The 25061-nt window shown below is 36.0% G+C and overlaps 4 protein-coding genes across 4 annotated transcripts; 2 read left to right on the top strand and 2 right to left on the bottom strand.

The window, feature by feature from the left end:
- Nucleotides 1-1386: 1386 nt before the first annotated feature.
- Nucleotides 1387-1806, bottom strand: LOC110774728 (uncharacterized). The gene has a single exon (XM_021979296.1). The coding sequence runs from the start codon at nt 1804-1806 to the stop codon at nt 1387-1389; it is 420 nt and encodes a 139-aa protein (XP_021834988.1).
- Nucleotides 1807-6571: 4765 nt separating this feature from the next.
- Nucleotides 6572-13230, top strand: LOC110774724 (dihydrolipoyl dehydrogenase 1, chloroplastic). The gene is made up of 15 exons (XM_021979291.2): nt 6572-7048; nt 8444-8590; nt 8926-9060; nt 9261-9366; nt 10054-10178; nt 10453-10578; nt 10656-10736; nt 11003-11065; nt 11154-11228; nt 11315-11393; nt 11496-11596; nt 11727-11840; nt 12062-12175; nt 12281-12352; nt 12764-13230. Exons 1-15 carry the CDS (start codon nt 6737-6739, stop codon nt 12809-12811), a joined length of 1698 nt encoding a protein of 565 aa, XP_021834983.1. The 5' UTR covers nt 6572-6736; the 3' UTR covers nt 12812-13230.
- A 2910-nt stretch (nt 13231-16140) lies between these two features.
- On the bottom strand, nt 16141-16893 carry LOC110774733 (60S ribosomal protein L29-1). The gene is made up of 3 exons (XM_021979301.2): nt 16739-16893; nt 16513-16631; nt 16141-16425 (listed from the first exon to the last, which is right to left on the bottom strand). The coding sequence occupies exons 2-3, from the start codon at nt 16612-16614 to the stop codon at nt 16342-16344; spliced, it is 186 nt and encodes a 61-aa protein (XP_021834993.1). The 5' UTR covers nt 16615-16631; nt 16739-16893; the 3' UTR covers nt 16141-16341.
- A 4179-nt stretch (nt 16894-21072) lies between these two features.
- Nucleotides 21073-24666, top strand: LOC110774735 (GTP-binding protein SAR1A). The gene is made up of 3 exons (XM_021979307.2): nt 21073-21424; nt 21535-21666; nt 24168-24666. Exons 1-3 carry the CDS (start codon nt 21296-21298, stop codon nt 24486-24488), a joined length of 582 nt encoding a protein of 193 aa, XP_021834999.1. The 5' UTR covers nt 21073-21295; the 3' UTR covers nt 24489-24666.
- The last annotated feature ends 395 nt before the right edge of the window (nt 24667-25061 follow it).

Below are 25061 nucleotides of genomic sequence, written 5' to 3'. Positions count from 1 at the left end.
ATGGTTGAATTTGAGGTGGTCCCGGTGGACCTTCAGACCGTATTATTGGAGGACCTAGGGGGGTTGACGCGATCTCGGTTAGTTCCGGTGGGTATGAGTAGTTCGAGAGCTGCGAACTAGTCTTAGGGCTGCTGTTCTAGCTTCGGTTCTTTAAGTTTTAGTGTGTTTTCTTTATTTCCTTTCCTAGCATTTAGTTTGATTTAATTTAGTTTTGTTATGGGCCTGGCCCATCTCTTTCACTAAAAAGAGGTTCGAGCGAAATTAATAGTGGTTTGGGCAAACTCATTGATAGTTGGGTCGAACCTGAAATCTTTCAAAATTGGCAGGAACTTTCCTAAAATTTGAGTTCGGTTGAACGCAATACAGGTTTGATAAAACCCAAATACTCTTCTTTTCCTATGTTCTGGGGTGTTGTTTGTAGGGCTAATATTGTGACTTTGATGTTCGATGATGCGTGGCTTGCTGCGAGGGTGTCGCAGGCTGTTGTGGCATGGCATTACATCGGTGATAAAGGAGAGTAATTGCGGGGTGCTTCTATTGGTAATGCAGGGTAACGGAGATTGAGCGGTGGTGTAGTGACGAGGGAGATGGAGAGGTGGTGCAGCGACGAGGGAAATGGAGATGTAAACTCTTGTTGCTTGAAAGGGTGGCCGGTGTAGGATAAGGTATATGAGTGGTGTAGGCTAAGGTGGAGAGGATAGGAAGAAGCTAACAAATAAATGTTAGGCTTTGGTGTTGTCTTTAGCAAGTCTTGCGCCAAAACCACCCAGAGGACATAAGAACTTGATTTTGGCTCGAAAACTTAACCCGGACCTTGAAAATCCGGGCCTTGAAACACCTACACATAAGAAATAGAACACGGGGGGAGAAACGAGAAAATAAAATGAAACAAAACAAAAATTAATAAATAATAACAATAGTAACTATAGAAAAAATTAAAACGAAACAATAGTATTTAAACTATAAAATTATAAAATAAATTACGAAATTAAGATCTAAAAACTAACAAAAATGGCTAAAAACACTAAACTAAGCTATAAATATTAAAAATTAAAAATTAAGGAAACTAAAGATTAAAAATATTAAAAATAGAATAAAACGACTCAAATGATGCCTAAATCACCACCCTATGAGTGACATAAATGTTACTCATCAGTTATCAAGAATTGTTATTTAAAATGATAATAGTATAGAATAAGTTTTTTTAAAAATGTGCACTATTTATGGGAAAAACCTAATTTTTATTTTCACTTTTCATACAAAAGCACAATCATATTTTATAATTACACAAGAGTGTTGAAAAACTATATCCAAATATGCAAAAGCATATTAAGAACAACTCGAATATTGTTCATAATACAATATAAAGAAGAATTTGTTTGTGGATCACGTTTCTTGTTGTGAATGGCTTCTCCAAAAGCCTCTAAACTTCGTAATCATCTTCTTCTCTAGTTCTTTTAAATCGTCATCCACCTTACTCCCACCAATTACAAAAGTAACCTTCTCACCATTATGAATAATCTCAATTGTTCTTTCACAATTAAGTGGATCCAAATTTATTTCATTTTGTCGATTTAATGTGGTTAATGTTGGAGTATTTGAATAAAGGGGCAACAACCCTTTTTTAATCAATTCTTTCTTTCGATATCTCTTAAATGCCTTCCGACAAAGCCTTCTTGGTACCTTATATATGATAAGAGTCAATAGGTTTGCAGCCGTGTATGGAAAACAACACCATACTGTTGCGCAATCTGCTGTTATTCCTCCTGCTACCTCTGCCACCCTTGTATGAGTCGGTGATCCCATTGAGGGTGATGGGCGCAATAAAAATTGACTTCTATATACCACCAGCTCTACGATAGATAAATGGTTTCTCTGCCACTGATTAATAAATTATTAATAATATCTTTATCCTTTCCTCTATAATTATATGAGATTGTGTTAATTACAAGAGAAGTTCATCGATTATGAGGGAAATGAAGACCTTTTTTTTGTGAACGAAATTTACTTCCTCGAATGGGAATATGTTTTTTCTTGTTTATGATATGATAAAATTTGAAAAGGAAGGAATTCACTAAAACCCCCATAATTGGGTCTAGTGATTTAGGCCCGCTTGTGAGGGGAAGTGTAATTATCCTTAAGATCTAGGCCATGAGAGGAAGAAAGAAGAATGAGATATATGATTTTGTTGGTGTAAGTAAACATCAAAAATAAAAGTGAAACAAAGCAATTAATAAAGCAAATATTGGAAGGAAATTAAGTAATTATGCTATAAACAACAAAAATTACCGTGAAATAAGGGTTATTTTCACAATGTTGGCTATTTTTAGTGTCCCTGTTTATCAAGCTGTCTTGTTTTCTTGAGGTCTTTCAATAAATAAGCGATAATTTGGACGAGTATAAATAAATGGGGGTGTTTTTTAGCAAAAAGCTATTAAAGTGAGATGATTGATGAGTAAATGAATAATTAATTTACCAAGATATGATAATCCCTAAATAAACCTAGTCACAAATAGACATGAATGTCACAACCAAAATATATACATAGATAGTACTTTTTAACGAACTTGTTCCCTGACAAAATTTCCAAACGTAATTCATTTCCCTTTAAATAATCACTCATGCAACTGACTCCCAATTTCTTATAATTATAATTTAATAAAATTATTATAAATTTTATAAGTGCAAGTAGTATAATATTGACCAATTTCTAGTATACTTTTCTTTAGAAAAAATTACTTTAAAAAATCCAACGTTTCGACAATTTTACTTTAGTAATCCGACATTTGGATTATTATCTAATAGTCTAACCTTTACGCCACATTACTTTTTATTGCACCAAATTACCGGTGACTAGCTAAAAAAGTTTTTTTTCCTGCAATCTTCTTCCTCATTCCTCCTACCTTCTTTTTGCCTCCATGGCCTTCTATGATCTCTCCTTTACCTCCAACCCCACCAGAAAAACCACCCCACACACCCAAGATATCCCACTTAATTTTTTTTCCTACCTCCTTCTTTTTCCTCCTCCCTCCATAACCGGCAACGAGCCAAATACGCAGGGCCGGCTAAAGGGAGGTCCAGGTGGACCTCCAGCACCGGGCCACAAAATTTTGGGGCCCCAAAAAGAAATTATGTTGGTTAAACCCCCAAGAATAAATATTATATAATTAACAGCTGTTTTATTATGCATTAAGTAATCTTTGTCCCAGTTGGTAAGGATTTATAAGTGTGGTAGCCAAGACCAGGGTTCAATTTTTCTCATGCCCCCTTTTTTTATTTGTCTTTTTCATGTCCATCAAACATTTACATCAATTTTCTCAAACCATCACACATAAAACGTTAAATCATATTATTAATTTGACTTTATATTTTGTATAAATAAAACAATATTAATATTTGTCTTTTTCATGTCCATCAAAGCTTTACATCAATTTTCTCAAACCATCACACATAAAACGTTAAACCATATTATTAATTTGACTTTATATTTTGTATAAATAAAATAATATTAATATAATAATTATGTGTTTTACATTAAAATTTTTTTAGGGGCCTCATATGAGCTTCATTGATAAGCTTAGCACCGGGCCATCAAATTGTCGGAGCCGGCCCTGCAAATACGTGAGTACTGATATATGCATTATTTATAGTGTTTTTAGCCTCGTCATTAAGTACTATTCTATGTTAAATGAGATCTTAGGAGCCATTTTTAGTACTAATATGTGTTGTGTAGTGTGCCTTAAGTTTTCAGGTTGTTTGAAGAGAAATTAGCCTTTTTAGGCTCGTTTCGTGATATTACGGGCAACTACAGGATCCCGAGTATGTTCGGGATGATAATTGTCAACTCTTGGGAGCCTAGGATGTTCACATTTGAGCCCCAAGAGTTAGAATCGGTGATTGGGATGAAGAATGACGTGCCAAGTCGGTCGCCCTGCGACCTGTGGGCGAAGGGAGACCAACCGAGCGAGAAAAAGAGAGAAATACTCATTCATCACACGCTCGATCGGGTGTCATTCGCCCGATGCCCATCGGGGCTGGGCTCGTCAACGTCTCCAAGGGTAGTGGTTTACCCGTCGGGCGAGAATTAATGTTTTGGCACACGCCCGCGCGATCGGGGCTCGTCCCCCGGTTCCCATCAGGCGCCTGCGCTGAAGCCTGCTATTAAGAGATTATTGAGTTGTTCGCCCGATCGGGCGGCCCATTGCCCGATCAGGAAACGTCAACCCATGGGGCGCGGATTTTAGTTTAATATTCCATTTTTGTTTTGTTTTTGGGCAAACTATAAATACTAAGCCCTTAATATTTTGTAAGCATCTAATTTTAAGCACTTAATTTATTTTCGCTTAGATTTTATTCTCTCAAACTTTGTTACACAATTATTTTTCTTCAATTTAAAGTTCCAAACTTTCATTCAATTCGTCGCTCATAATTTCGGTATTAATTCATTCCTCGTCTTATTATTCTAATTTAATTATGTTCTCATTCAATATTATTGCTTAATTTGCTTATTTCAATTATGTGTGAGTAGTTCTAATCTAGGGTTCGGGAATCCATGAACTAATATGAAGGGATGATTGGTTATTGTTAATTGTTGGCATTGTTGGTTGATTTCCTATTGATTGATTTCATATACTATGCGATTAGATTTGCGCAGGTTTAATTGTATTAGTCTAGCAATATCAAGTTAAAATCCGAGAGATGCAATTTGATGTGTAGGCTTGTTTCAATAGGTAGAATTGGGTTTAATAAATTGCGAGAGCATGTTAATCCTAAGTTTATGATTAGTATCGATTCGAGAGAGTATACTAGTCTGATCGATTTCTTTGTTGACCATTAGTGATTGTTATCATCCCAGATTATTGTTCATTAGTGAACCTATACCCTAGGCCTTTTATTATTGATTTTCCCATCGTTTAATTATTGTCGTAGTTTAATTACTCAACCCAAACCATTTCCTTGTTACCAATAGTCTAGACTTGTCGATTAATAGTAGAAAGAGTATTGTTTCCTTGTGGATATGATCCCAACTTCCCTTGCTATATTTTTAGTTGGTGAACGTTAGGTTTATCCTTGATAGGAGTGTGATTTAGCCTATCAAATTTTGGCGTCGTTGTCGGGAAAACTGTTTTATTTTCTATTATTAATTTCTTGTTTACCTAGCATTGCACCTTTTAATTTACATGTATGACACCTAATTATTTATCTACCTAGCATGTATGACACCTAATTATTTATCTACCTAGCATTGCACCTTTTAATTTTAAAATAAATTAAAAATCTTATTTCTTATTGGCCGAAATCTAATGATTTCTTACGTAGTGCTCGAACAAATATACCCGCTTTAATTATATATATATATATATATTAAATTTTAAATTAATTAAAAATTTTATTTTTCATTGGCAGAAATCGAAATGATTGTTTACATAACGCTTTAATAACTAGCAAAAATATCCATTTGGGCTCGTTTGGTACAGAATGGGGATAGGGATAAGGATAAAAAATGGGACAAGGATGGGGAATTTGTAATAGGGAATTCATAGGTTTTATCCCTATCCTTTGTTTGGCACGGTAGTGGAAATGTATTGGGACAAAACAACAAATTCTTATACTCCCCCTTATTCATTTGATACCCATCCTACTTCTGTAAATATTTCTTTCTTTCTCCTCCAATTAAACTTCTCTACATTTCTGTAATTCATGAACCCATATTCTACTTTCTTTGTATAACCTTTTCCATATCAACACTTTCTTTTTATCTTCTCCAAATCCCCTTTTGATTTGACCTATATATGAGAGAGAAAGGAGGAGAATAGAAGGAGATAGAGAACGATGAACGGTAGCAATTGAGGTGGCGGAGGTGGTGGTAGTGAAGTTTCCGGTGTTGGACCACCGTCATCTCCGGTCTTGGGTGAAAGAGCAGCCGTTGAAGAAGTTCAGGAAGGTGACAATTCTTGATTTTACTTATTGATTTTAAAATATTAATTTAATTACAAGATCAAGGTTTGGATTTTAAAAAAGATTTTTGTTATTGTTTATAGTATATGAAAATTAGAGTAGCTTTTTGGGATTAATATGAGCAAATTAGAAGTTAATGGCTACTTGCTTATGGCTTCCGGCAAGTTGATGTTGGCGGTGAAATGCAAGATTGAGTTGTAAGTTGTTGCAGCAGGAAAAAAAAAAGCGGGAATACAGGGAAGTGGAAAACTGGAAGGAAATCTCAGCAAAGGACATAATTGTATTTTCACATTGCAAGGAGAAATCACTTCTCTAATACCTGCCGCCAACCAAGTACAGAATCAGGAGGATAAGAGAACATTTAATCCCTATCCCTATCCCCGTGAAAAAATTAATCCCTGTAAACAAACAAGGGATAAGAGGGTGAATAGATAAAATATCCTTATCCCCACTCTTTATCCCTCTAAACAAACAAGTCGTTTATGTCTAGACTCTAGACTAGACTAAAGGAAGTAGTCCCCATATGTACTAACGGACAAATTATCAATATAAGGCATTACTTCTTTTTTAAAGAAAAAAAAAAACTAAAGGAAGTATTTTAATTTTTTAGTGTGATAAAAGACTTCGTCAATATCATAGTAGAGACAGTAGAGGAGGTAGTTTATCTGCCACTCTTTGATATCTCCGCCATCAAAACCTTAATTCTAACGGCCTTCTTCTCCAAAACCCCCTCACAAAAAATCACTCGCAATTTTCGATCTATTTCTTCACAATCAAAATGCAGTCGTCTCTATCTCTTCAATCATCTTCCCCAATCTCAACCAGATCAAGTCACACCTTCGATTTCCCCTCAGTTTCAGCTAAACCTCTCAATCTCAATGTCAATCTTCGATTCTGTGGACTCCGGAAGGAAGCTCTGAGTTTCTCCGTCAACTCGCGCCGGGTTCAGCTGCCGTGTCGCCGAGTTCCGAGTTCTATCTCCGCGGCTTTGTCCACCAATGGCAGCTCTCCTAAGACCTTTGATTATGATCTCCTTATTATTGGTGCTGGTGTTGGTGGCCATGGCGCCGCTCTCCACGCCGTCGAGAAGGTAGTTTTTTGTGTGGTATTTTAGGTATTGGATGCTTTATGTTGCAAATTTTTGTTTCAATTTTGAATAATGTTGAAGAAAATGAATGATTAGGGGTTAATTTAGCTGCTAGTAGTTGTGATTCGCATCGAAAATCAGTAGCCATTTTTCTGAATAATGTCTTCTGTGATTTTTTTGGCAGATTTTAATTGTGATTGGTTGATCATGAAAATGAGCTGAGATTTGGTTGAACAGAGTTTTTGTGTGAATTACACTCCCTTTATGCATATTTGAGTATTTGGTTAAGCTTAGTGAAAATTACATTGGCATTGTGAAGTGACATATGATTCTTTTGATAATATTTTAAGTTAATCTATAATGTTAAATTGATTCATAAAGTGACATTTAATGTTGCATTGATTGAATGAATTACATTTCGTATAAAAAAAGCAGCTAGAATGAATTGTGCGAAGTATATTGGATCGGAAGGAGGGTTAAGGTGAGATTTTCCGGTGACAAATCCGTGTTTGATTGTGTTAAGTGGGGAAACAATACGATGATTGGAAAGAAGCGTCTAGTTGACTAAAATGTTCACTTCTTGGGACTCGCAATTGTACGATGGCCATGCTCAGAGTGATATAAGGATTGGTTCGACATTTTCAATGTTAGGTTTTGATGAAAACAACCTATTATGCAATCATAGGGGTGAGGGAACATAGCATTGAGACATCCGGAGAATTATGTAATTTGTAATTTTGGCAGAAATGCTTCAGTCACAACTTAATCTTTTTGGTAAATAACAACGATAAGTTTCATTTGTACGGGAATAGTTCCAAACTTTCACTGGTAGAAAACAATCCAAAGTCCAAAGTTCCAAACCGGAAAATTTTACAGACTTTCATTCTGGATGGACTTAGTTTTCCAATATCTCAACTACAATAGTATAATTGAGAAAAATTTCAAAGAGGGTACGTCTTTTTCCCTTTCAAATCAGATGGTATTTTTAATCTGTTAGGAATGTTGAAAGTTTGGATATGATATCTTCTGGTTTCTGCCGGTGTGATCGTTGTAAGATGATGGATGATGTTTAAATTAATTTGAAAATATTGAAGTTCATTTTATTATTGATAGAGCTGAAATTTCATTATTCGTAAATGCTTTTTGAGTGGAAGAGCAATGTTTTATTGTTTTCAGAATTTTGACAATGACCTGATAAGTCTCATGTTGATGCACAGAAGTATTGGTGTTCTTACTTGTTTAGGTGATTATAGAAATTTGAACTTCCTGAAATGAAATATGCCCCGCCTGGCTCTTTGTAGATCAAAAGTAGTATTTGCCCCATGATTGTTGGCTAAATGCTTGTTTACTTTCCAAATATTGGAAGAGATTGTAAGATAATGAAGTGCCAATTTGCAGGGTCTTAAAACTGCGATCATTGAAGGAGATGTGATGGGAGGAACTTGTGTGAACAGAGGTTGTGTCCCTTCTAAAGCACTGCTGGCTGTGAGTGGGAGGATGCGTGAGCTTCAAAATGAACAACACTTGAAATCCTTTGGAATACAGGTACTATTAAGATATTTTCCTTCTTATAGAAGGGGATAAAGACATTATGCAGGTGTTTTCTTCATCCTTTTTTTCCCCCGTAATATATGAAAAGTGGCAATAGTATATGGATGGTGGCAACTGGCAGGAAAAGGGGTAATATGGTTCAAAAGGTCCCCAATTTTGTAACTCTTCCAACCATAGAATTTAGAAACATTGTGGCTTGGATTAATTTATTCTGCTTAAAAATATTTGTTATTTTACTAAACAGGGGTTAAGAAAAGCATGTATTTTTCTTTGCAAGAGTCTTCTTGAGTTACTTCTCTCTGTCATTGGGTCATTGGGACTTGCAACAGGTTGGAGCTGCTAATTATGATAGACAAGGAGTAGCTGATCATGCGAGCAATCTCGCTTCAAAAATTCGTGGTAATTTGACTAATTCACTTAAAGCACTTGGCGTGGATATATTGACAGGCTTTGGTACAATTCTGGTGAGTCATGACTGCCATATCATGTTGATTCTTTTTTGTTGCTTGGTCTCTGCATGTGAATATTGCAAGTTATTTTGAGAAGTGAAAAGGGAATGTTGACGTTGTTTAGAAATTAAGGGTAGCTTGTTTACTTGCTCTTCTTTTGCTGGCTCTCGTTTTAGATTTCTTATATGGCTAATTATCTTTTTGCGTATGTCCAGGGCCCGCAAAAAGTACAATTTGGTAAAGATAACATTGTTACTGCAAAGGATATAATCATTGCAACTGGTTCAGTTCCTTTTGTTCCTAGAGGCATCGAAGTTGATGGTAAATGCTCTTAAAATATATTCTTTAAGTTTATTGCTGGGTTGCTCCCCTTCCCCCGAATTTCCTATCAAACCACTGAATTGATTCGTGAGAGTCATTATTTGACAATCATTTAACACCAGATCACAATGAACAAAATTAAACATCTCACCGAAAATGTGATATATTCCATGTTTATTTATTGTGAAGTAGTGGCTCAATCAATTCCCCCTTGTAGCAAGTATCTGCCTAAAATAGTTATGGGCAATTGCAAGGATAAGGTTACACATGTGTATGTACAACTCCCTTATTTCATTTTTGGCAAGAGCTATTTGTTAGACTCGTAGATTAAGTCATGGATTTTCTAGCGGTGTTTTAATTGTACCGATATTAAGGGGTTTAATAAGCAAGTATACAGTTTTGAACCTTTGAAGAGCCTAGCATGTTATTACTACTCATGATGTCTAACAAGTGTACCGATATTAAGGGGTTTAATAAGCAAGTATACAGTTTTGAACCTTTGAAGAGCCTAGCATGTTATTACTACTCATGATGTCTATCAAGTGACGACTGGTTATGTCTGCTTTACTTGATGTAAATAGTACTTTAGTATAAGCCAGGGTAAATAATGCTTTCTTCTTTTTACTTGGAGGCTTGGAGCAGTAATTCTTCTCTCTCAGATTCTAATGACTGTATATTGGCACGCAGGAAAGACTGTTATTACCAGTGACCATGCACTAAAATTAGAGTCTGTGCCCGACTGGATAGCAATTGTGGGGAGTGGCTACATTGGTCTTGAGTTCAGTGATGTCTATACAGCCCTTGGAAGCGAGGTAACAATTACCACTAGTTATTTTTATCAGTTTTCTATAGCTTACTAGCTTTTGTTATCTCACCTGCTTAGTCAAAAAAATGAATGTCCACAATTACTTTTTCATGGTTCTTGATGCTTATTTGTTTTTCTCATCCCAACTTTTTCACATGATCTTGTTTATGCCTTGAGGGTTCTCTTCTGCTAACCATGATGTCTTTGAATTATTGCTCCTGACTTCTGGTCATATATGTTTGTTTTTGGTATAAACAATCTCAATCTTATGTGTTGTACAGGTCACATTCATAGAAGCTCTAGATCAGCTTATGCCTGGATTTGACCCAGAGGTTTCCAAATTGGCCCAAAGAATACTGATTAATCCAAGAAAAATTGATTATCATACCGGAGTTTTTGCAACTAAGGTAAGTTCACGTTAGCTTTGCCAGCATTTGTGTTTGTATCTAATCTGAACTAATGTATGAAATCTGGTGTTTCACAGATCACTCCGGCAAAGGATGGCAAACCAGTCACTATAGAGCTTACTGATGCCAAGACCAAGGAACACAAGGATACTTTGGAGGTAAAGCTTGTTAATGTTATAAAACGGGGGTGGGTTGGGTGGAAATTCAGGTTGTCAAGCTCAATATCAGTGAATGTCATTTAAGTTGGTCTTGATAAGGCTGAATTGCAAAGCTCCTATATTTTAATATGTATTAGCACTATTCCATTTTTCTGTCTACTTAAATGGGCTTAGTTTAGGACCAAAATCTACTGCAAATTCAGTATTTTAGTTTCTTCATCCTGCATGAAAGCTGAGATTTGGCAAATTATGGTGTTATCAAACAGGTTGATGCTGCACTGATTGCAACTGGAAGAGCACCATACACCCAGGGTCTTGGTTTAGAAAGCGTATGTTATTCAAGCTAATCATAATCTGATTTCTACATAAGAAAATTTTCTACTGCATTATGGACATTGAATTGAAAGTTCTGTACAGATCAATGTTGTTACTCAAAGAGGTTTTGTTCCTGTTGATGACCGCATGCGAGTTATTGATGCAAATGGCAAGCTAGTATGTCCCATAGTCCTTTCCCTATGTTTTTTCTTCCACTTGCAACTTGAAAAAGCTAGATCTCTAAACTTTTGTTTTTCTCTCAGGTACCTAACTTGTATTGCATTGGTGATGCTAATGGTAAAATGATGTTGGCTCATGCAGCTAGTGCTCAAGGAATCTCAGGTAGTTATTATATGTTGACCGGTTCATTGTCTTTTCTACAATACAGATTTCAAATTTCAATCTGCCACACTTGGATTAAGTCTCTATGCTTTCTCGTTACAGTTGTTGAACAAGTCACTGGAAGAGATCATGTTCTCAATCATTTAAGTATTCCAGCTGCATGTTTCACTCATCCTGAGATTAGCATGGTTGGATTAACGGAGGTGAAGTTATTGTTTTTGTAATCAATGTATTATAGAATTGGAACTTCATGAAGATTTTATATTTACAAAAGCTATAACTTTGTTTTGCGTTTTCTCTAGTCGCCTATAAATAACTATGTAAAATTTGCAGCCCCAAGCAAGGGAGAAAGCTGAAAAGGAGGGATTTCCAGTAAGTGTCGCAAAGACTAGTTTCAAAGCCAACTCAAAGGCACTGGCAGAAAATGAAGCAGAAGGAATTGCTAAGGTTGCATTCCTTAATTTTTGTATTCGTGAGAATCTATATGTGAACTTATTTTGTCATTTGTTGAACATGCTGCATTTAAAAAATTTGGTCTGTCCTCCTTAAACATCGTCTAATTACCTCTCACAAATCCTGTCCACTTAGAGATAAAGCTGTGTATATTGACTATTGTTCTACTCTCCTTTGGTATTCTCTAATCTCCTTTTTTTTGAGACATTTTGCAGTTGATATACAGACCTGACAATGGGGAGATCCTTGGAGTTCATATATTTGGATTGCATGCAGCAGACCTCATTCATGAAGCATCCAATGCAATCGCAATGGGCACCCCTATACAGGTATCTTTCTTTTCTTAGCAAATTTGGGTAGGATATGCTTGTGCACTTGTGATCTTTTGTGTTCCGATCTGTAAAATAATCACTTGAATTTCTTTATTTCTGCAGGACTTAAAGCTTGCAGTTCATGCACACCCAACACTGTCTGAAGTACTAGATGAGCTATATAAAGCAGCTAAGGTAAGTTATAGTCTCTGAAGTGAGAACAAACAAATGCACTCCCGTAAAATATGTTAAAAAAAAAACTAATTGATGGTGGAAAACAAACAAATGCAGCTAAGGAATCAATTGTAGTGTGTGTTTACTTCACACTTGTAGTTTGTATGAGAATTATCTTCAAGGACTTCTATTTTAGACAAGTAGTAGTATTTAGTGGTAACATTTAAAGTCCAAAAGAATGTATTGCATTCATGTAAAAACAGCCACATAGCGACAGTGAACACTGTGATGCGACAGTGATCAGTCATAATTCTCATGCTAACAACTCAAGATTTTTCCTATTCAGAATGAGTATTTTATCCGACTATTTCATTTGGTATCATGTGATGCCATCTGCAGTTAATAATCTGATTTTCATTCTTTCTGGAACAGGTTAATGTTCAAGTTTCTAGTCCAGTAAAAGAGCCCGTTGCAGTCTAAAGCTGTGACAGTAGTATTCTGCCATAGAATTTTGAAGACATTTAATTGCATGAGAAGATTGAGAACTGTTGAAAGAATGTACCCAATCTTGATTGACAGCTTTCCACTCCAGCAGTATGGCAATGAAAACAGCCTTCCAGGCTCCAGCAGTATGGTTGCAAGTTTCTGCGTGTGGTTAGATCAGGGGTTTCAGTTTACTCAATCTCTTGCAATAATACTTGCATTCAAACTAGTTTTGAGCTCGTAAGGAAATTCATAGATACTTTATGCTTCAGGATATAGCTTTGCATGTTGTAAAATGGGTGATTAAATATCATCGAAAAGTTTAGTTCATCTTTTTTGTAACAAAAGCTTTCATAGGTCACGTGTGCAACAGGTTAATGTTTCGCTTCTGATATTTACATTTCATTTTTATTTTATTTTTTTGGTAAGAAAAGGGCAGAAAAAAATTTCTACATTCATTTTTCTCAAACACCTCTCTTTTCCACCCATTTTCCCAGAACCTTAGCTTATGTGCACTTGATGAGTTGATCGCCTGTTCATAGAACACGTCCAGCCTCCCTGCCCCCTCAGTCCCTCATGGTGGAACACTTTCGAAGTCAAACTAGAAAATTTTGACCATATACACCACTACTTCCAAGGAATGTGAAAGCTGACTTTTGCATTACTCAAATACGGAGTATATCGTAATATAAAAACTTATATAAAAAGGTTATATGTATAAGACCAACTGATTACCAAATTACTCGGAAATAGGAGATTGTCAGATGCCTTGCAAACTATTTTCCACTTTAAGGCATTTCGTTGCAGTTATATCACCTTCATGAAGAGGCGCACTCTTCTCAATACAAGTTCTTGGGATGTTTAACAGAAGTTCAATATGTGAGAGGTGTAAGCACCGCGAGGTGTGAAGCGATGTCATACTAAACGAAGTTCTATTAATTACTTCCAATCAATTAGTTATACTTTCTAATCATGTAGTTATAGTTTTTATTCAAATAATTACTTAACCTTAATAAAACCAAATTAAGTAAATAACCCTAACCCATCAAATAAGTGAATAAACACCACAACCCCACACCGCCAACACTACGACAGGGAGAGCCCTTGTTGGTCGCTCGAGTCTATCGGTACCGTCGTCGGTTGCCCGCGTCACCTCCTTTTCCTCTCTCCCTCTCCGCGAGCAACCAACCAACCCCTTTCTTTTTTATCTTTCTATAGCCGACGAATCGACGAGCACCAACCCAATTTCCCCAATTCAATCACATCCCCAAAAAATTGAAGTAAGAAACCGAGAAATTGGGAATTTAAAACGACATTAGATTGTTTATTTCGCCGTTTTTGCGCCAAAATCCAATGATATTCTCGTACTCCGACAAGGTCTTATAGAAGAGTCTAAACTCGATTTTTACATCGTTCCATTTTCTTATCCGAGTCTCTGAACCCCACATGCGGTCACACATGGCGTACCAAAACCCGCCACCATTATACCGACACAGCAACACGGACCATTTCGAGGTGCATGAGAAGGAGATGCCTGAAGGCATTAAGAACAATAGGATGCAAAGTTGCACGTCTTTTGGGAAGTCTGAAAATGTAAACGGAGAAAACTCACAAATGAGGAGAAAGAATTTGTGTGAAGGAGACCACCATTCCTTTAAAATTAAAGCAAATTGGATTTGTGGGTGGGTGGCAGTTAGGTGGGCGGTAGTGAGTGAGAAAGGAGTTGGGGCGGTAGTGAGTGAGAAAGGAGTTGGGGCAGCAACGAGTCAGGTGGGCTCAAGCCAGTGTTGGCCGGCTCAGGGATGGTCTTGGCGTATGTGGGGTTTTAATTTAATTAGGCTTAGTTCAGGGATGATTAGTGTTAATTGGGGTTGATAAGATTAACTAGGTTTTAATTATCAACAAAAAGTAACAGCATTAGACTTTCGTTAAAGATTAAGGTCTTTGTTGAATTTCTGAAAAACAGGGTAGTTTGATACATTACGAAAAATCTAGAGAGCATTTCATGAAAAATCTGTTAAAAGTTTGAAGATTCTCAAATTACAACTCAATCATACGGAAGACATGTAACATACGAGAAACCAACAACGACTCAACACAGGTAATTGTATATTTGTATAAATAACCAAACAATAACTTTTTGAGGCTCTTCAGACTAAATACGTAGAACTTGTTGCAAGCAAACAAGATGAGGTTATCATCAATCAGAATATAATTTTGGGCAAGTCTCCTTTCTATTCGCCATCCAACCCCTTTCCCCAAGTCCTCTCTTTTATCCTAACCCCTCCTAAAGGCTTGCAGAAGGAACCGAACCCGCTTTAGTATTATTGGTATTTTGAAACCAGAGTGAATACTGCAGAGATAACCTTTCACGGTTGTTTACTTAAAAATGGCAAATTTCCTTTCCATGCCAGTTAAATCTAAAACCCACCAGGCAGCAGTAGAAAATAAGAGCAAATCCAGGTACCAAACAAACAACAAATTACTTGCTGTCAAACATTTTAGTTGCAATTTATGAACTCAACAACATAAACATAACCAGAATCTGTGGATAGAGAGCGTAAACACAATATATCCACGAGCATGTATGGATGCAATTGAATATGATCCCACAATCATTGCCAGTTTACAGTCACTGTACTGGTTTTACAAAACAGTAGGCTTAACATACAGTCATAGGGAAGGAACCATCAAAGTCACCACAAACTAAAACTAGGTGATTAGATTTCCATGTAGCACAACACTCTTCCACCCTGAAAGTTTTAACTAATACAGTTTTCCTAGGCAATTTCATTCTTACATCACTCCACAACACAAATAATTGGCCGTGGTATGAAGCAACAACAAACTACAATGAAAACAGAAACACTCCAAACTCACTCATGTCTCAAACCTCAAACAGGAAACTTCACTAATACAAAACTAGGGGAAGGCAATGCTTAATCGTAAATCATAGCCTAGCTAGTGCAGCAACTAAATTGTTCAACAGTTACCTCAGTTTGCCAATTACAAAGCTAGATTATAAAGACGGGCATGATAAGCCATACAATCAGGACCCAAATCAAACTCATTTTAAACGCTAAATCACCAAATGACTATCTCAATGCTGATCATTTCTTTGCTAAATCTACCAAATATTCAAACAATAGGAACCACACTCGCGATATTCGCATTCGCTACCCATAACCTAAATCCTACAATCTATGCATAATAGTATCACAACACATCACTGAATAATCCCAGAAACGCATATAGTATCCCAGAAGTACCGCAGACACAATAAACAACTTCAACAACAGACATAAGAAAAATAAACAAATATAAAATTGGACTTGCAAATTTCCTCTATTAAAGTAATCCGTAATGACTAATAAGTTGCAAATACACCATTGTCACCATCAAAAGGGCAAAACTTAGATAGATTTAAAATCTGGGAATTGAACCTAACAGTAATAGCATCCATCAACATAAAACAAAAATTGAAACTTCCCTAAAATTGATTTTCAGTAGTAAAAACAGCGAATCATCTATTCTTCCTCAGTTGCAACATCGTCAACCTTCTTGTTGTGCTTCCTTGCGTACCTCTGGTTCCTCAAGAACTTTGGGTCCATCTTCAAATTTCAAAAAAAAACAATAAGCATAAAATAAATTGAAAATGTAGCAAAGAGTAAATCAAAATTAACGGCGAAAATTCATACCCCCTTGGTAGATGAGTGGCGATGCTTGCGGGGTTTCTTGATGCCATTCTTGTGGGCCTTGTAAGACTGGTTGTGAGCCGTGTGATTCTTCGACTTGGCCATTTTTCTTCTTCAGTCAACTATTTCACAGATCAAATTACACAGTTAGAATCGAATTATACGCCATTACAATCAAATCAAAAGAAAACGAGTTCGAAATATTGAGGAAGATGGAGGAGAGAGAAACCTGCAAGCAGAGGAGAGAGGTTTGGGTGTCGCAGCTAGGGTTTGCGGGAAGAATGGAGATGTGGAGGTGAAGGGGTTGTTTTTATGTGAAACCCTAATTTTGATGGATGCTTTCCTAAATGAGAGGACCAGTATAGATAATGGGCTTTTTATTTTTACACATTGTAAGCCCAACCCAATTCGAGACCTAATCCAAATTCTTGGCAGGACCAACAATATCATGGATTCATGGATCCGGTCCATTAAGCATGGTGGGGCCGGGGAATGGGGAATTAATGAATTATCACTTTTACGTCGGTATGAGGAGCCATGTCCTAAAGATGGCCATGGCCCGGGTCGGGCTTCGGGTCGTGTCGTGCTGGGCAACGGTGGATCCAGGATAATTTTATTGGGTGGGCCAAACTGTGTATGTTATTTAATTTTGTTAGACTTTTTCCCTTAATAAAATAATAATTTATTTTGATATAAAGATAAACTAGTGTAACAGATTCTTAAAACATAAAGATAAACTAGTATATACTTGAGAGTTAGAACTTAGAAAGGAAGAGAAATTAAAATAAATAAAAGAAAATGTCAGCAGTTTGAAATTTGGAATGCAAAAAATAAAACAAAACAAAACAACAAAATGGCGTGGATGGGGGGAATCGTTCCACGCACCAATTACTACATTGTATTACAATGCTCCGGCTGAACAACAAACCAATTGTGCTAGACTATTTTCTATTTAATATTTGGAACAATTATTATTTATCATAGCAGATCCATGGGGTGGGCCAAGGCCCGGGTAGGCCCCTCCTTGGATCCGCCACTGGTGCTGGGCCGGCCCGTCGTGCGTAAGGTTAATTTTACTAAATTTAGCGTGCTTTGTCGGGTCGAGTCGTGTCGTGTCTTGTTGTTGCACCCCTCTTCTTTTTCTTAGTTGCATTTGCCACACTTAACGGAGGTGCACCTCTTCCTTTTCTTAGCTCATTTGCACCATTTTTCTCTGTTTGAGAGGTTTTCCATCACTTCTCTTTATTCTAGGTGGGAACTCATGACAAAAATCTTAACAAATTAAAACAACAATTACTCAACCACGTGAACCATACAGAACAGGGGTATATATATGCAAAGAATACTCAACAACTATTTTTCAAACAAAAAAACTAGATGTTGAACATCAAAAAGGGTATTTTTAAAGATATGAATATTTAGTCAATTAAGTTTTCGAATAGAGATATTTGGTGAAATAAGTTTAAAAATAGGGGTATTTGATAAATTTAAATCTGGGTTATCGGAACACTAACAACGGGTTAAAAGTAAAGGTATTTAGGGTATTAGGTTTTGTTTTAGGGGTATTTATATATTATTGAAACCCCATGAGTAGTTGGTAAATTACGGCAAAACTCAGGCGCGTTAAAAGTAAGGGTATTTGGGGTATTCAATTTTGTTTTAGTGGTATTTAAGTTTTATTGAAACCCGATGAGTTGTTAGTAAATTATGTCAAAATTCAAAGGCATTTTATGAAAAGACCGTTTAGAGTTTCATTGTTTTCATCCATCAAGGTTATCATTTTATAGCATGTCTTTCACCCCAATTGGTTGTTGTATCAAAACTATAAACATTGCCAATTCAAATATTCAAATCATATAACTACACATCAATGATTTAATAAATAAGTTAAGCCATGCTCTTTTTGACTTAATTTCAATTGCAGGGCTTATTTTTCAGTCTAGTCTAGTTAAATGAAGCTAGGAAGAGGCAGACCTCAATAATCTTTATTATTTGCAAATTGTTGTTTGTCATTTTACTGACCCAAACAAAGAAAGAGGGTGAAAATTTATTATTATTATTATTATTATTATTATTATTATTATTATTATTATTATTATTATTATTATTATTATTATTTACCTGACAGGCTAAAGTCGTATCACCAAATCAAAAATAAACCTAAATTCACTAACTAAATAGCAAGGGAAGCCAGAATCGAATCCACAGGGAAACAATTAATGTTCTTCCTACTATTAATTAACAAGTCTAGCCTATGAGTAACAGGTAAAAAGGGTTGATTTTGAGTATTATAACTACGACGAAAATTAAACAAGATAATAACAATATTAAGGGAATCTAGAGCAACGGTTCACCATAAATGCAAACTAGGATTAGACAACGGGCAAAAATAAACAATTAACAATCATAACTAGGAAAACATGCATCTCTCGAATCTTAGGAAATACAACTAGCAGACTCTCGCAATTTACTAGAAATAATTCCTATCTAATAGCCACAGATCATAAACATCAAATTTATACCTCTCGGTGCGTAATCTAAGGTTAATCAAACTCAATCAAAATAGTCCGGCCGAACTGAATTGACGAACAATTAAAGCAGACTATAAAAATCACGATTATCAATCAATAAATAACCCAATCCAATCCCAATCATACATTCATGGATCCCCTATACCCTAGAAAATAAACTACTCACACATATTTATATTAAACCAAACAAGCATATTGGCATAATTGAAATTGAATAATAAAATAAGAAATTAACCAATAACGAATTGAAGAACGAAGGATTAAATTCAAAGCTTGAAACTTGAATTGCATAATAAAATTAATTAACCATGTTTAGAGAGAGAATAAAACTAAGTAATAAACTAAGAGTCTAGAGAAATAAGATGATGAATACAAAAACTGAGGGCTTATATTTATAGTCTTGCCCAAAACAAAGTAAAAAAATGGAAATAAACTTAAGAATCCGCGCCCAAGGTCGTCGTCGCCAGATCAGGATTTGGGCCGCCTGATCGGGCAAACATCTCGCAACCCGCCCGACAGGCGCCCATCGCCCGACGGGCAACCATTCGCCCGATCGGGGGCGCGTACAAACTGCACAATCCCCTATCTTCAAAACGCCATATCTCCTTCGTTATTCCTCGAAATTAGGCGAGTGACCACTCGTTGGACAGATCTTGAAGTTTAGAATCCAACCCAATTATAATCATTTAATTTGGGTTTGTATAACTTGAGTTATGAATAAAATAGTGGACTATAGTCATTTGTCTACTTCTTTCGTTATTCGATTTGCTTCAAAACTCTTCCAACTCAATGTTCGTGCTCTCTAAAGTACATAGTCTCTTGTAGTGATTCAAATGAGTAGGAAATGCACACAAATATGCTAATTCCTACAATGATTAACCTGAAACTACAAACGCACTACAAGGAGCACATTAGTACTAAAAATCGTTCCGAAGAGTGCAATTAAGATCAAAAGTACATACGACACAGGGTAAAAGCACTATAAAATATGAACATATCATTACCTTTGTTCCTAAATGATCTTTACGCTTACTATTTGCACGATATTAAGGAATTTTGGTGAACATGTGATGATGAGGTAACAAATGGGAAAATGAGTGGCTATAAATTGTCCAACAATGTGATGGATGAAAATTAATCTTAAAGAATTGCAATTTGCATGTTGTCGTTTGCCAAATAAGGGTATAAATGTAAAATTTATATGCTAAAAATGGAGTAAAGTACAAGGACTTTTAGGAACGGACTAAAATGTAAAGCGTAAAGAATTTCTAGGAACCGAGGTAATATTTATTATTTATTGTTTCATTTACAACTTGTCATGTTACTCATCGTTCGCTTACATGTTGGCTTGTTTTTTGGCCAATCACCTATTTCGTGGAAAACAAAAAAGCAACATGTAATTTCTTGATCTTTAGCAGAGGTAGAATATCACTGTAGGACAGCAATTATTTGTGAATTAAAATGGTTGAAAGGTTTATTGTTGAGTCTCGGAGTTCACCACCTTAAAGCAATTTTGTTGTTTTGTGATAGTCAGTATGCTTTACATATTGCTAAAAACCCGATTTTTTATGAGCGTACCAAACAAATTGAGATCGACTGTCACTTTGTTCGTGATGCCATCATGCAGTCACTGAAGGGCTCGTTGCACCGTCTTATGTCGCAACTACATCTCAACTAGCCGACATTTTTACTAAGGCTCTAGTCAAGACCGCAAGAGTCAGTTTGATTACTTGTTATTCAAGTTGCACATTTTCGATCCTCACCATTCTCCAATGTGAAATAGTGTCACGGTAATTAGAATTAGGATATAATTCTAATACCAGAGTTGGTAAGTTAGTTTATAATTTTAGTGTACATTATTTGCTTTCTATGCCTAGTAGGATTAGCATTGTCCATGTCAATATTTATGCCTAGTAGGATTAGCATTGTCCATGTCAATATTTTTGATGATCATAATATATTTGAACTCTCTCGTAAAAAAATTTACCGAGTAAAATAAAAGGTGGTGTAGAACGTGAACAACGAGGACAACACATACAAAAATCACAACACCAAATTAAAAATAAATAAAAAAAGACCAAAATTGTCTCAAACCTAACCCTCTTCAAATCCCACCACTCACTCTATTTTTCTTTCCTTTCTTGTAGATCTCCGTCAATTAATTACACCCAACCTTCTTTTTCAAATCAAATCTACCCCCCCCCCCCCCCCCCCCCAAACCCAGTTCATCCCATTTCAATCGAAAAAGTTAAACAATGTTTCTATTCGATTGGTTTTATGGAATTCTCGCATCGTTGGGTTTATGGCAGAAAGAGGCCAAAATTCTCTTTTTAGGTCTTGATAATGCCGGAAAAACCACTCTCCTTCATATGTTGAAAGACGAGGTTGACTATTTTTTCTAGGGTTTTCGATTTGGTGAATTATTCGTTTTAGGGATTTTGACTTTTTTATTTTATTTGATTGATTGATTGTTTTTGGTTTTTGATTTTTTCAGCGATTAGTTCAGCATCAGCCTACTCAGCATCCGACGTCAGAGGAGCTGAGCATTGGGAAAATCAAGTTTAAGGCTTTTGATTTGGGTGGTCATCAGATTGCTCGTCGAGTTTGGAAGGATTACTATGCCAAGGTTTTCCCCTATTTTTGTAATTTGGTCGATATTGTGGTGAATTATGATGAATGTATATTTGAATATAATTTTTATTAAATTGTGAGAATTTTTAGTCTGATCCAATTTTTGTTTGGGAATTTTTGAGGATTTACTTAAAAGTCAATGAAAGAGGGTTAGTTGAGCTAAAAGTCAACCTTTGTGTTGTAGATTTGATGAAAAAGTCTTGAAAAGTTTCATGATCAATTGAATTTGTAGTTAGCTCAGCTTTATTGCTTCAAGATTCAGGTCTAAGTTTGTAAAAAGCATTTGCACGCGGAATTTAATTGTGCAACTACTAAATAGTTTAGCTGGATGATGATGACTGGGTCGGGTTCTTATCATGCTTCCCGCACCCTTTCCTTATAATCCGGACTACTAGAGTCTTGTGCTGGATTTTGTGTCATTGCTTGGAAATGTGGTTTGATGTTTAGGGGCTAAGTCGGTTTGTTATATTTTTAGGGAGGCTGATTTGGAGCTGTATTTTTGCATGTTTAGAGTATCACCTGTTTTTTTGGTTGTAGAGATTCGACTTGAAAAAGTATTAAGAGTGTTATGGTTCAGGAATGAATTTTCTACACAAATTGATGAACATTCATCTTCATATAAAGTGAATCTGCTTAGGGGGATTTTAGGAATGCATTAAGATATATCCACTTTTGTTTCACATTTCTCGTTTGCTAATGCATCCTCTGATGTCTTATTAATTCCCAACACTGTGGGTCTGCTAGATAGCTGTAAAGTATTAGAACTTTGAAGTTTTTTTGTTTTTAATAACTTTTTTGGTATTAGACTGTTATTCCCAAACATTGTCTTATTTGCAAGGAGAAGGTTTAAGTGTTTAACTTGGAACTTGAATTCTGATTTATCTTATCTTCTCAGTCTGGGTCCTCATGCATCTTAATTTTGCAGTCCCAGGTTCTCCCAGGTGGCCAGGTTCATCTGGCAATGAATGTTGGGGCTGTTTAAGGCTTATTCTGAGTTCTTCTCTATCACTTAAAAACCCCTTGTCTGAATTTACCTAAACTTGTCTGAAAGTATTTAGCTGTGAAATGAACTGGGCAGCCCTTTTGTTTTTTAAGGTGAAGAGAATAAGGCCTGAATGGATGCATTAGCAAGAACAGGATCCTGTATTCTCTTCATCTACCTGATATAATTCTTAGATTGATCTTTCATACCGAGTGTGAAATTGCATATTTTGACATTGCATAAGGAAGTATTATTGTTATTGAGCAAACACTTCAAAGAACATAGAACATTAGCATTGGAAAGTACAGGCAGATGAAGGGGAGGTGCATGCCATTGTTTGAGAAAGGTTGCCTGAAGTGATGCCTTGGGACCTATAAATTCTGAAACTGTTAAAATTACATCTAGCTGTTATAAGCATTATATCCTTGATTGAGTTTGTTTTCAGAGATCTGTAGTTCTAACCAACTTTGGCTTTTTATGTCTTCTGACATCTTGTGTGGAGGTTTGAAGGAGTTATCTTCCTCTTTTCGATTCAGATTGGTAAACTATAGCAGCAAAGCAAGGAAAACCAAAATTTCCATTTTGATGTGCTTTCTTAAATGAGTCCTTTAAGCCAACACAAAAATGTTGGTGAAAATATGTTTATGTTGATTGGAAAATAAAGAGAATCTTCAAGTCACTGGGAGTTTAAAAACAAAAGCCCTGTGGATACGTACAACTTGAGGAAAATATACAATTAAGATCAATGATAGTGATTTCAAGTTTCAACCTATGCAGGCTCACCTGCCCTTAGCCTCTTTCTGAGTAATATGATGAGAGTCCCTGGCCTTAAAATGGAAGTATGGAAGAGTGTCTAGGATAATGTTGACTCTATTCATTCTCTACTTATTACTGACTCACTGTAAATTCTTTTGTTTGCCAACCTGATCTGCATAAGTAATAATTAGAGAAGTAACAGGGAGAAGAAAGCAGACACTTAGCTATTCTTCCGTCACCTGTAGATTGTATGAAGGAGCTGATCTTGTACTTATGTAGGCTATATTAATTTCAACAGAGTAACCGATGCCCACAGTAAAAATGAAAGATAAATTGAAAATGCGTGGAAATTCTTTCTTTTGTGCATCCCCTTTAAGATTTCACAAGTTTGTGACTTACATGCTTGATGTTGTCCCATAAAAAAAATACAGTAATTGCTAATTTGCTAGATTTTAGGATGACAATTTCTGAGCACCAGTAGCACCTGTGTTTTAGCTAGCAGCATTTTCTCTATCTGTTAAGGGAAGGCCTCTGCAATATGTCTGGTTTTTTTTAAATGCTTACTCTTTTCCTCTTTCGACTTTCGAGTGAGGCTGGCTGGTTGATCAGCATCAGCAGCGCTGTGAATCACTATCTTTGGTCTTGAATTCGTACTCCAGCTCACCATTATAGCCCCTTATGATCCTATCCATGTGCCTTGTGTAGTATTTTCTTGTTATTCAGTAACACTAATCGTTGCACTCTTTTGCTGGTTGCAGGTTGATGCTGTAGTTTACCTTGTGGATGCTTTTGACAAGGAAAGATTTTCTGAATCAAAGAAGGAGCTTGATGCCTTACTTTCTGACGAAGCCTTGGCCAATGTTCCATTTCTTATCTTAGGGAACAAAATCGACATACCTTATGCAGCTTCGGAGGAGGAGTTACGCTACCATTTGGGGCTTTCAAACTGCACTACAGGCAAGGGGAAGGTGAATCTCGTGGGCAGCAATGTCCGCCCTCTCGAAGTATACATGTGCAGCATTGTCCGCAAGATGGGATATGGTGATGGGTTTAAGTGGGTTTCCCAATATATCAACTGATCTGAGTCTAGAATTAACAGACATTCATTTTGATTGTCATGATCTGTTACGTTGTTATCCCCTATTATATGTTGGGTTCCTTGTGACTACAGATAGAATTCGTAAGACTGATTCTTTAATTCTTATTGCGAGTTTGCCAAATCTTGTTAATTCGTAAGAAGGATGATATTTTGTTCTATTGCCCATTTTCCCTTTGTTTTGAAAGTGCACAATAACAAGTACTCGTATTTGATTACTTGTGTTAATGTGCTAACATAGAGTGTAAGCCTCATTGACGAAGTTCATGAAAAAGACGAGTTGGTAGTTTATAGAGTCGCCAGTGGAACAAACTAGTCAACATAATTCAACGACAAAAAGATCGAAGATAACCATCTCACAATTTCTATAGTTTATAAGAGAACTTATGAGCTTATCAGTAAATGGTCTATTGGCGCTCCCCTTTGGAATAAACTATAATAATACCTTTAATAAATTCATACTTTAATTTAATTAATTAAAAATTTAATTGTAATGATTCTAAAAATTGATAATTTAATGTTATATTGCAAAAAAGGAAATTCTAATACATGTGAC

This window comes from Spinacia oleracea, chromosome 3 (genome assembly GCF_020520425.1).
Source record: "Spinacia oleracea cultivar Varoflay chromosome 3, BTI_SOV_V1, whole genome shotgun sequence".
NCBI classification, from domain to species: Eukaryota; Viridiplantae; Streptophyta; class Magnoliopsida; order Caryophyllales; family Amaranthaceae; genus Spinacia; species Spinacia oleracea.
This window is presented reverse-complemented; position numbering and strand designations above follow the sequence as displayed.